The 16,117-nt window shown below is 32.1% G+C and overlaps 1 protein-coding gene and 1 long non-coding RNA gene across 2 annotated transcripts; one reads left to right on the plus strand and one right to left on the minus strand.

Moving 5' to 3' along the window:
- Positions 1 to 5,555: 5,555 nt before the first annotated feature.
- On the minus strand, positions 5,556 to 6,321 carry LOC110228123. Its single transcript, XR_002331738.1, has 2 exons — positions 6,022 to 6,321; positions 5,556 to 5,783 (listed from the first exon to the last, which is right to left on the minus strand). It is a non-coding gene; the product is annotated as an uncharacterized LOC110228123 (long non-coding RNA).
- A 4,904-nt stretch (positions 6,322 to 11,225) lies between these two features.
- Positions 11,226 to 14,485, plus strand: LOC9313141 (transcription factor MYB21). Its single transcript, XM_002875356.2, has 3 exons — positions 11,226 to 12,061; positions 12,554 to 12,683; positions 13,861 to 14,485. The coding sequence occupies exons 1-3, from the start codon at positions 11,905 to 11,907 to the stop codon at positions 14,252 to 14,254; spliced, it is 681 nt and encodes a 226-aa protein (XP_002875402.1). The 5' UTR covers positions 11,226 to 11,904; the 3' UTR covers positions 14,255 to 14,485.
- The last annotated feature ends 1,632 nt before the right edge of the window (positions 14,486 to 16,117 follow it).

Here is a 16,117-nt window from a genome sequence, read left to right on the forward strand (position 1 = left end):
CTTGATGCACTTCGTGTGGTTGATTGCATAATGAGTATGACTAACATGAAACAGTTTGCGGATGGACTATTTGATGAGGATGTGATCGAGTATATTTGGTGGTGATGAGGGGTATGAAATCGAGTAAACTGGTAGTGGATCGATTAAAAGTGATGCATGGTCGAGTACGATGAGGAGATCGAGTAGAATGGTGAATGAGTGAACAATTGCGATCTAGTATGGGATGATGTGGGTGTGATCGAGTGGATTTGGTGAAAGTGGGATCGAGTAAGTGAGTGAATGAGATCGAGTAGTAGATGAAAATGGGGTCGATTAGGTGAAGAGATGATGAGTATCGATCGAGTATGATGAATGATGATGAATGATGATCGTTTGGTGAAGAAACGATCGAGTAGGTGACTAGTGGTGATGGTATGATGAGATCGAGCAAGTGAGTAGATGAGGGGTCGAGTAGAAATTCTAAAGGCTGCGAGATTCCTTTGAACTTCTGGGCTTGATCCTGCTTGGATATGACACACCAAGAGCATTCACAAGTTGAGAAAGGATATGACACACCAATCTCGTGATCAAACAGAATCAGAAAGAGATTTTTATAAGAAAAGTTTGATGAGTTCGAATACAAGGAGAATAAGCGAATATAAAGAGAATAAGAGAGTCTAGGGAATGTAGAGACTCGTCCTAGGGAAAGAAAACAGAATTAACACACAAAGACTGAATTCAAACGAAATGGGCTTCTCCTTGGAAACGGGCTGTGAGACAACAATGGGCTCGAGTAAAGAGTGTGTGGGGCTTGCCTCGTTAAAACCTCTCTTGGAAAATCCAATGGGACAAAATCAAGAGGAGAGAAAAAGAGTGCAAGTCACACACCTCCACTATTTCACTACCTTGCTCCTCCTCTTTACAAAAAACATAAATTTCAAATGGCTTATCAAACATTGATAATTATGTTGTTATTGATGCATTTTCAATGCAGGTAACGTTACCCGATTACTTCTTAGGAGTCAAGTACAAGTTCTTCGAAGCATCGTATACTACCTATGCTACCACGGTTAGGGAGACTTCAAAGAAAGAGAAAACACTTGCAAATTAAGAGCTCATGCATCTACAAAATTTCCTTACACATTGTTGCAGTAATCACATTTCTTTTTGGCCTCCTTCAGATACAAAAGAAGTTTCTTCAAAAGACACAGTTCTAGTGAAATTGGATAATTTTGTCTCTGTTGTTCACTTGGATCAAAGATCATACATATTTTCCATCAAACACTTTTACGGACAATATGTATGGTCACCATGGCATTTCTCAAATCCAAAATGAATTAAAGTGTTTGAGAATTTGATAAAATATTGACAGGAAGTTTGTTGATTTTCACTATAGCCATATTTGCAACCGATGAAAAAGTATCAATGAAATTAATCCTTTCTTGTTGAGTACAGCCTTTAGCTACCAATCTTGCTTTATAGCGTTCAATGCTTCCATCAGCATGATATTTGATAGTAAAGACCACCATTTGCAACATATTGTAATCTTACCGGGTGGTAAATCAGTTATAAGATAATCTCCAATGGTTAAAAGTGAATGACGGGTTCTTAACCATTTTTTAAATTTAAATTTTGCTTTTTCAAAGTTAAGAGCTCCATGAGTGGTTCCTAACTATTTTTTCTTCCAATGGTAATCCCTATTGGGGTTTCTTAAGAAGGAAAAAAAATCAATTTTGCAAGGAAATATAAATTTATGCAAGTTCTCTCCAGGCATCATGATCAGCCATGAATCTACATAAGAAACAAAAGCATGTAAAATTTTTAGGCTGTGGTATGTTTACTCTGATGTACTTCTATCAGTCCAGCTTGGGGTTAGTTGTAACATCCTGATTTCAGGAATATGGTGATGCATCCGGAGAGGTTTAAAAGAATTGATTTGGCCACATATGTCATCAAAGATGGTTTTAAAAGAATTGATTAACTTCCATTCTAATGTCACCTATGTCAACTGTCCTGAGAGAACTCTACAGTTAAGGGTGCTTGAGCTGGAGCAATTTCAGGATGGGTGACCTTCCGGGAAGTGATTGTCGGAACTGTGTGAGTGAGGACAAAACACAGGGAAAGATCATGTGGTGATTTGTAGGGTCGGTAAAGAAGTCTCTAAAGCCTCCCTGGACGTAGCGGACCGGCCGTCTGAAGATGGTAGACCCACGGGCCGAGTGAGAACGTGGGGCCCATTAAGAGAGATGGCAGTCGAAGCGTTACAAGTGGTATCAGAGCCGAACCCAAGCGAGTGTGGAGTCAAGCTCACACCATCGGGGATGATGCTCTTGGTACGCAACGAGGACGTTGCGATCTTTTTCAGGAATATGGTGGTGCATGCAAAGAGGTTTAAAAGAATTGATTTGGCCACCTATGTCACCAAAGTGCACTTATTTTTTCGGTCAACTGTCTAGAGAGAACTTTACAGTTAAGGGTGGTTGAGGTGGAGCAATTTCAAGATGGATGACCTTCCGGGAAGTGATTGTCGGAACTGTGTGAGTGAGGACAAACCACAGGAAAAGATCATATGGTGATTTGTAGTAGGCCTGGGCATTCGGTTAACCATTCGGTTTTGGTTCGGTTACGTTCGGTTTCGATTAGTTTGGATATGGTAATATAATAACCATTCAGATATTTTAGAAATTTCAGTTCGGTTCGGTTACCTTTCGGTTCGGTTCCGTTTGGATATTTAAATAGATAAACGTAACTAACCAAACTTTTATTACGTTCGGTTTGGTTCAGGTTTTTACCCAAAATAACCGAAATTTACCAAATATAACCGAAATTAACCGAAACTAACCAAAATTAACCAAAGAAAATACAAAAAAAAAAGAAAAATATTAGAAAGAAAATTAAATTTTGATTCAATTTTGTAAAAGAGTATTTAACTTTGACAAATATTAACAAACAATATTTGGATATTTTGATTATTTAAAGTATTTGATTGTTTTGATTCTAAAAATAATTAATATGTTGAGTTTATAAGTATAGTTTTGGATATTCTCTTGGGTATTTTATAGGTTTTTAGATATTTCGGTTAACCGTTTGGTTATCGGTTTAGTTCGGTTTGGTTTCGGTTAGTTTGGATAGGAGATTTTACTAACCATTCGGTTATTTTAAAAACTTCGGTTCGGATATGGTTCGGTTTTTTTCGGTTCGGTTCGGTCGGTTATTTGGTTAGTGGTTTTTTTGCCCAGGCCTAATTTGTAAGGTCGATATACAAGTTTTAAAGCCTCCCAGACGTAGCGGACCGGTCGTCGGAAGATGGTGGGCCCACAGACCGAGAGAGGACGACGGGCCCATTAAGAGAGATGGCGGTCGGAGCGTTACATTAGTAAGTAGGGAGGAAACAGTGAACAAACCAATCTAAGAATACCAGACTTAGCATTGAGCAGAAGCACAAAAACTGCTAATTCAAATCCAAATAATTAAACACGGCAGTATCAGATCGAATTAAAAGGAATTTGGTTTAGCTTAAAACTCATGATTTGCAACAATTGGGTGGAGCACGATTCAGGAAATCAACAAACATACTATCAATGAGAAACACATCAAAATCAAGGAACTCATAATCAACAGACCATGTGGACCAAGAATATATAGATCGCTCTCCAACTCATTTCTCCTCTCAATTCAACGGATCATGTATCGGAGGAGATTTCGCATTTGGAGACATTGGTAGAGAAAAAAGAGACACGACATGTATCGGAGAAAAAATAAAAAACACGAGGACTCTTTTTTTTTTCTTTGTTAATAATTATGACCAATCACAAATTACCACATCACGGGTTCTTAACAATTCTAAAACATCTAAAATAAGAACCGTTTCTTAACATTAATTCATGTTTTGCTTTATTTTTAATGGCTTTAATCTTAAAAAACTCCTTAAGAACTCCTTAAGAACCACCCGTGGAGGTGCTCTCACACTCCATGTCTCGGTTCGTACAAAAGCATCAATCTCCTTTCCCATAGCATCATTTCATACCATGTCTTTCTTAGCCTCTGAATACTTTTGTGGTGTGGGGATATTTGTAATGATATTAATGAAAGTACGAAAAGGTTCATATAGATAGAAATAAGAGATATAGTTTATCATATGATATGGCGTAGTTTTAATAAAAATATTATTATAGCATTAAAATTCCTGCAAATGGAAAGACACTTTTCTAGCTATATTATGTTGATTTAGGCTCAGAAGGAGCAGAAACCAAAAAATATGACTCATAGGATGGAACTATGTCTGCTTTTCAGTGCAGCGCTAGAGGAGAAGCATTGGATGATGATCACACTAGAAACAGATGTTCATCAATAGGCGCATGAAAAGAAAAATGATGAAATGAATGTTTTACATCTTTTGAGATGGCAGAAAATGCAAAAGGGAAAATATCCTCGTGAAATATGACATGCCTTGAAACGAAAACTGAGGATGTTTCTATAACTTTTGTACCATGCAAGAGATAACATAGAAATACACGAGCTCTATCTCTAAGATCAAATTTAGTTCTAGACATAGGAGAAGTAGAAGAGTAACACAAACAACCAAAGTTTTAATAGCAACGTAATCTAAGGCTTAAAAGTTAACTTCTCATACGCAGTCTTATTATCTAAAACTTGACCAGGTAATCTATTGATTAGAAATGCAGCAGTCAAGACACAATCACCCCAATATTGCAAACGAACACCAAATTGAAACATAAGAGCTCTAACAACATGCAACAAATGTGATGCTTATGTTCTACTACAAGTTTACTTTGTAAAGAAGATTAATAACATATTAGGAAGTTGATGTTTCCTTCAATATGTAGATTACTTCCTTTTCAATCAATTCCATATTGCTTGGTTGTTTGCGATTTTTGTGAATTCTCTCTTGCATTGTTTGAAATTTATCGAGAACAGAACACAAATTTATAATAGGGAAAAAGTAACAACGTATAAGAAATTACTGAAGTAGCAATCATTATTCCGACTCTAAATGGTGTCATGTTCCGGTGATCATCTTGATCACCACCAAATGTGTCCCTATCGTACCAGAAATTCGACGAAGGAACCGAGGAAATTTATCATGAACATCTAGAATAAAGGGAATTTAATTAGAATATTTCAAAGTCATACCATCTGTGGAAATATTTAACCAAATGAACTTGTTTGATATGAGAATTAGTCTAGGAAATGACAAATGAAAGTGTAGTAATTGAATAGTCGAATTTAGTGATAAATGTCTTGAAAGAGAATTAGTCTAAACTTATGTTCATGTTCGAGAACGGTTCCTCATTTTAAATTGCTTGTTTCATGTATTCCATTAATCATTGTTCTTTGAAATACTCTATGACCAACAAACAATCTTCCTTCTTTGCATTGTCTTTAATTCATAAGTTTAATCGTTTATTTACTTAGCATTTTTATTTACAAATCTGAAAACTAACAAAGAATTTTCCCGCTTTAACTAAGAACGGGTTTCGGAAATCTTTAGTGTACCATTGATTCCTGTGAAATGATCTCGTATATACTTTTTTGCGGTTAAATTTATTGGATAATTACTCGAAGAATCATTTAGTTTTGATTGTGAAATTAACACGAAGGGTCTGACTGATAGAAAAGTTAGTAGAAATGGAAAAAAAAGTTCAGAAGAAATGAAAAAAAAGTTAATTTAGAAGAAAAGTTTCTTCTCACATATTAAAGAGAATAAATTATGGCTGCAAAACTGGGGTCTACGTTGAGTTTGCAAACTGGGGTCTCGAACCTGCGAGCCGTTGTCATTATGGCTGCAAACATCCCAAAATGTCAGATTAATTAAAACCTTTTTCCACTCTCACAGACATTTCATCGAACAGTTGGTGGATACAAAAAACAAAGACTCTAAAATCAATAAAATTTGAGCTAATTGAAACATCTAAATGATTAAACTACTATAAAAACAACGAAAACGATATCAAAACACATGTTTTGTGTGGAATACGACAAGAATCTGAAATTTTTACTCGATTTTGTGTAGAACCATACCTCATTTTCGCAGATTTTGTAGATTTCTACTCGATATTTACACCACACACATCATCGCTCTCTATTCTCCAATATCTCCTCTTTCGTCACTCTATTTTCGGAGAAAAAGAAGATGAAATGAGAAATCGATTTGGGAAAATCGAAACCCTAGAATTCTTATTTTTCCCCAATTGAAAACGACGTCGTTTGGTTTATTTGAAAACACAAAACATTTCTGGTTTATAAGTTAAAAAGATTGTGAAATGCTCGATGAAAGTTGTGGGATCAATTGGTATTTGGTGCTACCTATGTGACAACGGCTCGCGGGTTCAAGACCCCAGTTTTGCAAAAAAATTTAAAACTTTAAGAAGACATCAAAACGACGTTGTTTTGATACACGTCAGCTTACACGTGTACGATGACTCAGCACCGTAACGGAGTTGACTAACAACCCGTTAGATTGACTCCGATTTTTGCATGTTGTATCAAGTATAGGTATGAAATTCAAATTTTATTGAAGTTTAGGTTGTAAAATACCCTACAAAATTGTCCAGGTATGAAAATACACGGGGCAGACAGTACGGATATGAAAATCTTCTTTTCCCTATAAATGTGTATATTTCAAGCCTTTTTTTTTGTTTTCGAAATAACATCAATCTTACAGACTATATCCAAACTGATTTTTTTTTTTTTAACCGTGATATCTTTAATTCTGTTCGAGTCTGAATAACATTCCGACATTAACAATTTGTAACATTATTTACATAATTTGTTTCCCAAATTTGAGTAATTCACATAATTCATCCTAGGTTTTAAGGATTGTACGTGGATCTCATCGAAATTACAATCATTGTATTGTTTTTTCAAAAAACATTTACTAACGTAATTTAATAATTTTTCAAAATCTTTTGATGCCGTACATAAAAGATTACATACTAATTTCTACATTAAAAACAAACAAGTTTCTACAATTTACAGCTGTTACTAATCAAAAATTTAAAAAACTTTGCTTTAGAAAAAATAACAAAACATGAAGAAACAAATATATATAGTTTTTTAATAATATAAGTAGTTGTAAAGGCTTTGAGTTTTTTAACAGGATCCTTAAAGCTTAAGTGGTAAAAAAAAAGTACTTTTAAAATCCGGAAAAAAATATTTTAGAACTCTTAATTAGTTGTGTTTTTTTCCATAATTACACACGTAATTAGTTGTTGAGATCACATACTCACATGCATGTGTTGTTCCTTCTCTCAAGGTCCCCACACACATCTAATTGATAATCCTTGGCTTGTCACTCTCTAGCCACTCATATAACTGAAGCTTAAGCCACTTGACATTGCCATTAAACTCCATAAGCTTTGTTTTCTTCCACTTACAGGCTTCCATTAAATCTTCCATTACATAACATAACATAAAAGCAAGACACTTTTGCCCTTTTTAGACATTTGCTTATTGTGAAGGTGTGAAGAGTCCACGTTTCTAGTTTATGTTTCTTTCAAGATTCCTCTTCTCCACGCGCCTCTTTACGCGTATTCTACTACCGACTTCTTCCTTAGTTAGTGTGTACGAAAAAAATTATAATTTCTTTTTTCCATAACAAATTGAATCCATTATTCACATTTGTTTATATTGGCCACTAGGTTTTCAGGTTTCATCAAAGCGTCCGACAGATCATTGAAGTGAGTATAACCTTAGTAAATAAGTTTTTCTTAAGCTAGTAATAGATAAAACGCTTGAGTCGAAATCCAAATGACTAAATAGCCCACACGTAGAATAATCAACGCATAGTAAAATCGAATATGGAACTATAGTAAATTTAATTTAATTACGTCATGTGTTTTCTAATGAATCTAATACTATCGTATCACCACATATTTTCGTAAACAAAAAAATTATTATTTTCAAGAGCTATCGTACGTCCAGCCATTTTGAGGTATATAAACAAATTAAAAGAACTATACAAATCTAATCAGATAAAATCATTGTATCAAATATTATAAGACAACGAGTGTCAATAACTCAGTTAGTGTATCCGTAGATGTTTGTGAGTGAGTCTTTAAAAACACGAATTTAGATAATAAAGGACATTTTGATAGAGTATTTACACAAGATTTTCACGGTTTACATAGAACTTTGGAAATTTTGAATTTACTATCTCTTAAAACAATTAACAGAAGATGTTGTAATTTGTCGGTAATTTTGATTTGAAGATTTTCAATTTACAATTTTCTACTTGGTGAACAGAAAGCTTGTAGTAAATTTGTTTATTTGGAAGTTAATATGGATTTTTTTGTAACAAGAACAAAAGAAATGATTTGTCCAAAAAAAAAAAGAGTTGTCTTGACAGTAGCCAGTAGGGAAGTGCATATAACGCGCTTAAGAGGGAAGTAATTAAGAAAAGAGTCGTTTCACTTAATTAAATCGCAGCCACGAATAATGGGGTTTCTTAAAAATGGCTTAAGTGTACTTAAACTTTTGTATGATACGCCAAATTATGTGCCCTTTCAAATATGGAAATTATTTAATTTTGCTTTAGCGAGTAGGTTTTCAATCACTCATAGTCCTTGTTATAAAATCTAAAATATATCATTTTGTTTTTGCAAATATATATGAAAATTTTATGGTGTTATTAGGTTGATATATAAAAAAAAAGGGGCACCAATTTAGATGTTTGGTATACGGGTCCGGTTTAATTCCCTTGGGTCTATCCATATTCGACTCGTACCCAAACGTTTATTTTGTTCTTTTCAAATGAACTAACAACTAAGCATCTTAAGTAAAAGAAATTGCTACTTGTAATGTAAAAGCCAAAAACGAACCAACAGACAAATATCGATTTTGCGTTGGTACTTTCCAGAATTATTTAATTAAAAATTTTACATGTTTTAATTTATAACTCAAAATCCGCAAATGTTTTTTTATACTTCCCCATCAATGTTTATTGGAGTCTTCATGTATTCGTCGGCTCAGTGTATTTCAATCGTATTTTATTAATGAAAACCAAAATTTTTTTAAAAAGTAAAAAAATTATAACTCAAAATCTATTTTTTGAACTGCATTTGAAGGAAAAATGGGTAAAAAAACTCTCACATTTCTTAAAAACATGTTAAAAACCTTCAACTTTTTTTGTGGATTTTTAAACCCTCACCTTTTCATAAATGGTAAAATAAACTCTATTATTAATAAACTCAATTTAAATATAAACAAATAGTTACATTAAAACATAAATAAATATAAACAATTTGATTTAGGAATTTTCTTCTAAAATTCTTGTTTACAATCTTTTGCTAAATTGAAAACTTTTAAGTATGATGTAGAAAAGTTAATTAATGAAGTTGTATTCGGTTGTGTTACGAAAATTCATCAACGTGAAACCAAACAGATTTTGTGACGAATGATATATAAATTCTTATACTGAACAGAATATGAGTTTATGTTAATAAAGGTGTATTCGTTTCTATCACACAAATATACTAATGTGAGACCAAACCAAATTTTATAATACTACGAAAGTACATGAGTTTCCACATCAAAATATTTTCGTTGGACGAACTAAGTAAGATTTACTAACAGTTAATATTTATATATATATATATATATCACGATATATTAAGACTATAATATAAATTACATTTAGTTACTCGTTATTTAACTATATTTTATCCAAAAACTGAAAATTCGAACAAAAAAATAAATCAAATGTGTGCTATTCTATAAATTTTGGTAGTTTATATAACTTAACATCTAATGGTAACAAAAGTTATTTGTCTATTCTCAAATAAACTGTGAATGAATTTTTATACCGTAAAAACTTTAAATTTTGAAAAACAAATTGCAAACGAATTTGGAAAAAAAGTCATATGTTAATTTTTTTTTGTTTCTTACTGTTTTAATATAACGATTAAAAAAATTAAGTTGAGTTTATTACTATTAAGGTTTATTTTACCACTTATGAAAAAGTGAGGGTTTAAAATCCTACAAAAAAAAAGGTGAGGATTTTTTACATGTTTTTAGAAAATGTGAGAGTTTTTTTACCCATTTTTCCGCATTTGAATTAATGGAAAACTAAAATAACAATATTGGTCACGTCAAAATCCATCTAATCACGACTTTTGTTTTTAATCTAGATAAACGCATGTTATCGCATTAAAAATGAAAAGAGATGGGATGTGGCAACAAAAGCAAGTATTTGCTACTTGAAGTGTGAAAGACCATACATTTGATTAATTTGGATGTGTTTTTTGTTAGGAATTAGTCACTTTTCACTTTAAGATAAGTGGATTTTGAATTTGGTTGGGGATTAGAGTGAGTTAACTTTTAGAGTGTCAAGATCGTCAAGTCTCCATCTTAATTTGTACTTTATTTGTCCTGTTCTTAATTTGTTTACTAATAGAGTATAATAAGTTCAGTTACTTACAATTAGTTAAGTTAATCTGGCGTCATTATTTAATAGTATAAAGTAGTAAACTAATGTACTTTTATCGATTTCTTTATGAGACATGCCCTACTACAAAAGCATATAAAGATCATTGAGTTGTTGAAGTACATAGCGAATTTATTCTACCAATTAAATTACCGGGTTATACCATCAAATCTTTTTATGGTCAACTATGATGTTGACTAGAGAAACGACAAGGAGTCTCATGTCGAAAACTTAGAACGTTGAGGCTTGTGCGTGGTGACCACAGAAGATAGATTGAAATGTAAAAGGAAAAAAGTGAAACGGGAAGCAGTCTGTTTATATAGTCTTAGGAATAGGAGCTAAACTTAAATTCATTGTGTATTAAAAACTTAATTTGAATATTTTTTAGTTGAAATCAAGACTAATATGGAGACTTACAAAAGTTAATTATGTGAATTGTATGTTACAGATTAAGTGCGAATTGCGAAACGATGTCCCACGTTCGATCCAATAGCGAAACCACCAAATCATTTAGTTAGTTAGTAATATCATGTTGGATTATAAACTGAAACATATTAAATATGTTAATTATATGTGTACTATGTAAATTAATTTGTGAGTACACACATAAGAAAATAGCGTTTAACAAATTGACTGCTAAAATATGTAAAAAAATTGATATCTTGATTTCAATTTATAGAGGACAATAATGTTTTTAATTACTCCACCTTCTTTTGTCTTTTTGTTTGTGAAAGAAATATTTGATCATCTCATGATAAAAAAGCCCAAGAAGGCCTCCTCTGTACAGCTTTGAAAGTTTATGCAAATTTAGATACAAAACAAACAAAAAGAGCCGTACGTTAATTATCTTATAGAGAAAAGATATGTAGGAGGAATATATAAGTATACTAACAATCTTGATACATAACTTCCATCATCCATAGTTAAATGGTAACACATAAGTGCGAGGATAATACATACAAACCAACAAGCACGCGTATGTATGTGAAACTATATGGGAATGCATGCATGTATTCTTGCATCATCCATGCATGAATGCATCAAAGACTCTTCAGTATTTATATGTATGTATGCATGAAACCATGTTATTAAAACCCTTTAACAAAACAAAATAAATAAAATAATGAAAGCATGTTGTTATAAATGGTTAGGTTTGAAGACATGTATATACATAGTCCCCATGCAGCATAGTGTTTAGGATGAAAATAAACCCTAATAAGGAAATTAATTGTATGATTAATTAACACTCTAAGATTAAGGTAATACATAATTAATTAAGACTTTGGATTAATTAAGGGTTACTAATCACGCGGTGAATTTAGCCTCTATAAAAGCAGTAGCTCACCTTCCACAACCTTCAATATCAACTCACCCACATCTTTCTCTCTTATTCTCTTCCTCCTTTTTTTATATTCCTCTCTCTATCAATAATATATATAAAATTCGATCGTATAAAATAACTTAAATAAAAAGATAAGAAAATGGAGAAAAGAGGAGGAGGGAGTAGTGGAGGTTCGGGATCATCAGCAGAAGCAGAAGTGAGAAAAGGACCATGGACAATGGAAGAAGATCTTATTCTTATCAACTATATCGCCAACCACGGCGATGGTGTTTGGAATTCTCTCGCCAAATCTGCAGGTTCGTTTAATTTCTTCTTAAAATCAAATTCAATTATGATTTATTCACTAATCAATTATGATATATACACACATATATTTGTATGAACTAGGGTTTCTTCATAACATGCAAAAGTACGTATATCTTATACGACAAAAAATACTTTTTCTTACGTTCATTTCTTTCATATATATAAAGATTTATATACACAGATATAAATCTTATTTTCATAACTATAACTTTTATTTAAACGTATATATGCTCTATTATATTCGTTCTTTGTTAAAGAATCAGTCTACATCTAAAAACGTTTTCATGTGTTGGATGATGCTTTATGATGGCCTAGTGGTAGAGTAAAATTATGTAAAATAATATTTAAGAAAAAACATCAACAAATGGTACACGTATTTAATTTCTACTCATATGTCATACGTGGTATTACTTAATTATAATTATGTGAATATATGCACGTAGTACGAATCATATTGATTGATTGGTAAAATGAATGTATAGGTCTAAAACGCACCGGAAAAAGTTGCCGGCTCCGGTGGCTGAACTATCTCCGCCCCGACGTACGACGGGGAAACATCACGCCAGAGGAGCAACTTATCATCATGGAACTTCATGCTAAGTGGGGAAACAGGTTGGTTTTAATTTACTTGATGTAGAATATATATAAACAATTATATATACATATATATGTGTAACGAGAGAAAAGGACAAACAAAGGCAAATTCTTCCAACTTTGAATCGTTTATATACTCTTGAAGCTGCCTATATGCCACGTAAATCTTTGAAAAGACAAGAAAGCGAGACATTTGGTGACTAAAGCAAAAAGTGTTTGTTTCCTTTGTGATAAGCTTGATCGAAGAAGTTTGTTCTTAGACGTAGCTAAGAGTTTTTTGCACGTGTCGAAATTTCTTAGCCACTAACATTAAACCTCGTGGGTTTTATCAAAATAACATTTAAAACTCGTGCCTATTTCTCCTTCATACTCATGCGTCATGGCTAGATTTTTTCCCCAATTTTTTCCTTTTCTTTGAAGTATAAGTGTGTCAAATTTATTCAAGTGATTTCCCACGTTTCTGGAAGATATACATTCGCGGCCTTGTATTTCTTTGTCTGTATATTTTATTCGATTTCTATTTTTATTTGTTTTATATGTATAGAGCTGAAAATATGGCCAAAAGTACAAAGTACATATGATTCTCTAATTCAACAAATTAGATGGTATATTTTGTTTTTAAGTAAATGCGAATATCTGTAATTAACTAATTATGGATTTGATTCTAATTAGATTTGATTCATTTTATACGTATTTTCATAATTCTTTTATTCAACTTTTCAGTTATTTTCTTTATTACTCTTTTTGGGTTTTTAAGCTAGTTTCATTTTTCTAATCTCTACAATTTAATTGACATATAGTTTTTTCTGTTAATCTTAGAAGTACTGTTTATTAACGCTTTTAACAAACAAACAAAAAAAGTAAAGCTTTTAAGATTTGACAACAGATAAATTATAAATTTTATAAGGATTGTCATCAGCAAAAAAAAAAAAAAAAAAAAAAAAAAAAAAAAAAAAAAAAACAAGAAAGTGAAAAAGATCCAAACATTGTACATACATGTAATAATAGTACAAAACCAAAAAGCCTCATGACAGACACAACTGAAATAGACGTAAACCTTAATGTTTTGGCTTCATCTAGACGTACTAACTTTGGTCCTATGCATTCACATATTAAATCTCTTGCCCCCACAACAATCATTAGCTCATCATAATAACTATGTCACTAATGCAATTACCTCTTAATGTATGATTAGGTGGTCAAAAATCGCCAAACATCTTCCAGGAAGAACCGACAACGAAATCAAAAATTTCTGGAGGACAAGAATTCAAAAATACATCAAGCAAGCGGATGTAACAACAACATCCTCCGTTGGATCTCATCATAGCTCAGAGATCAACGATCAAGCTGCAAGCACGTCGAGCCATAATGTCTTTTGTACACAAGATCAAGCGATGGAGACTTATTCTCCTACACCAACGTCGTATCAACATACCAATATGGAATTCAACTACGGTAACTATTCGGCCGCGGCACCAACAGCAACCGTGGATTATCCAATACCGATGACCGTTGATGATCAAACCGGTGAAAACTATTGGGGCATGGATGATATTTGGTCATCAATGCATTTACTGAATGGTAATTGATTGATCGGTCGACCAAACATGGAATATTAATTGAGTATTATATATGATTTTTAGGAGTACTATTACTAGTACGTGACATGTATATGTTTTTGCCTCGTTGTAGAGGTTTGGGGATATAATTAATATATAATGTTACTTATCTGAATCCTTGATACATATATAATTTGGATCCTTGATGATCCCTTTGTTATACATAAATAAAATTGTTGAAGGGGTCATATATTTTTCGGATATCTTTGTTTTTATTAGAATAATTTGGCATAGGAATGTTCGTTATAATATGTAAATATAAGAACATCATTTAGGCTCTTTTTTTTTTTTGATGGAATGTCAAGTAATATCATTTTGTTTTTGACTATGAGTAATTCAATGTATGTAGATATCATACTTGTTATTTACTCTCTCCGCAATAGGTTTTCACATATATACAATATGTCTAGTCTATCCTCATAGTATACTTTTACAATTTTACTATATTAAATATTTTTTAATTACAACAAAACATTAAAAGTTATACAAAAAGGGGGTTTGGTAACCTTTACCAAAAAAAAAAAGTGGGTTTGGTAGTATCAGTTATACATAAAAATTAACAAACAAATCAATTTTCATAAAGCAACAAATAAGTCTATAACATGATCATTTTATGAATTGTTAATTTATATAAAAAGGTAACCATTATATTTGTAATCTAAGTTTATGTGACTCTAAATTCAGTGCAAATGATTGCACCAATCTCATAATATGCATTTTTTTAACTTATTTAAAATTTTATGCGATGGATCTTAAACAAAAACCTTTATCCGCGTATCTCCTGTCATACTCGACCAGTACAACAATTATCCGTTAACCAATTGATATAATTAAAAATGAATTTATAGTTATACACATTCATATAATTTGTATACAATTTTTAGTGGAATGTTAAATCAGAGCAAGACGCCAAAACAATAAGGTTAAAACAGAGCAATAATTTTAGACGTATGAGGATATCGAGAAGCACCTTCAATGTTCATCCATATATATATGCAAACTGCAAACACATACACATATGAGTTAGGCATGTATATACATATACATGTGGATCGATGTGTGTACATATCACATGACGTACGCATCATGAAACATTCAGAACCTAATCTTACCAATCAAAATAAGACACGTATCACATTGATGCTAAAAATAGAAATATTTTGGTACAGTTCACGTTGCCTTTATTCAACAATTTTTATCCATTTTTGGGCATCGCCATTCAACATGTAGAACCCGACGTAAGCCTAACTCCACGAATCAAAACCACAACCTTCAAGACAAAGATATCAACTTATCTTAATAAATAAATAAATAAAGATTTATACAATGGTTCAGTTTCATTGATATTTCTATCCATATATTCTTCAAAACCATAAATTATTTATACTTAAAACATGGGATGAAAATTAAGATTCAATAAGGTAGGAACGTGTACATATATTGAGCCGCAATGATACGAATTGACTATATGACATAAATTCGTAGAAATGTGTAACGTATATTAATTATTTGTATAAATTGGGTAGAATATTTGGAAATTGAGACATGATGTTAGGTTTGGAAGTGTAAGCACTATAGCGAGACGGCAAAAGCATTAAAAGCTTTACCAAATTTTTTAACTTTAGTCTTTAGGCAACAACACAATTTTGTCCGAATGATGCATGTGTAAAGGATAAATCCAAGCTCCACTTACTCTTCTCTATGCATTGGCTAGAATAGGAATAATTCATATTTCAATTATTTTTTATTTTTTTCTAAAAGCAACCATGTTATAATCTATATAGTATCTTTATTATATTCACATTGCATGCTACATGATGTAGAAAATTAGAA

The sequence above is a fragment of the Arabidopsis lyrata genome, assembly GCF_000004255.2.
Source record: "Arabidopsis lyrata subsp. lyrata unplaced genomic scaffold ARALYscaffold_5, whole genome shotgun sequence".
NCBI lineage: Eukaryota > Viridiplantae > Streptophyta > Magnoliopsida > Brassicales > Brassicaceae > Arabidopsis > Arabidopsis lyrata.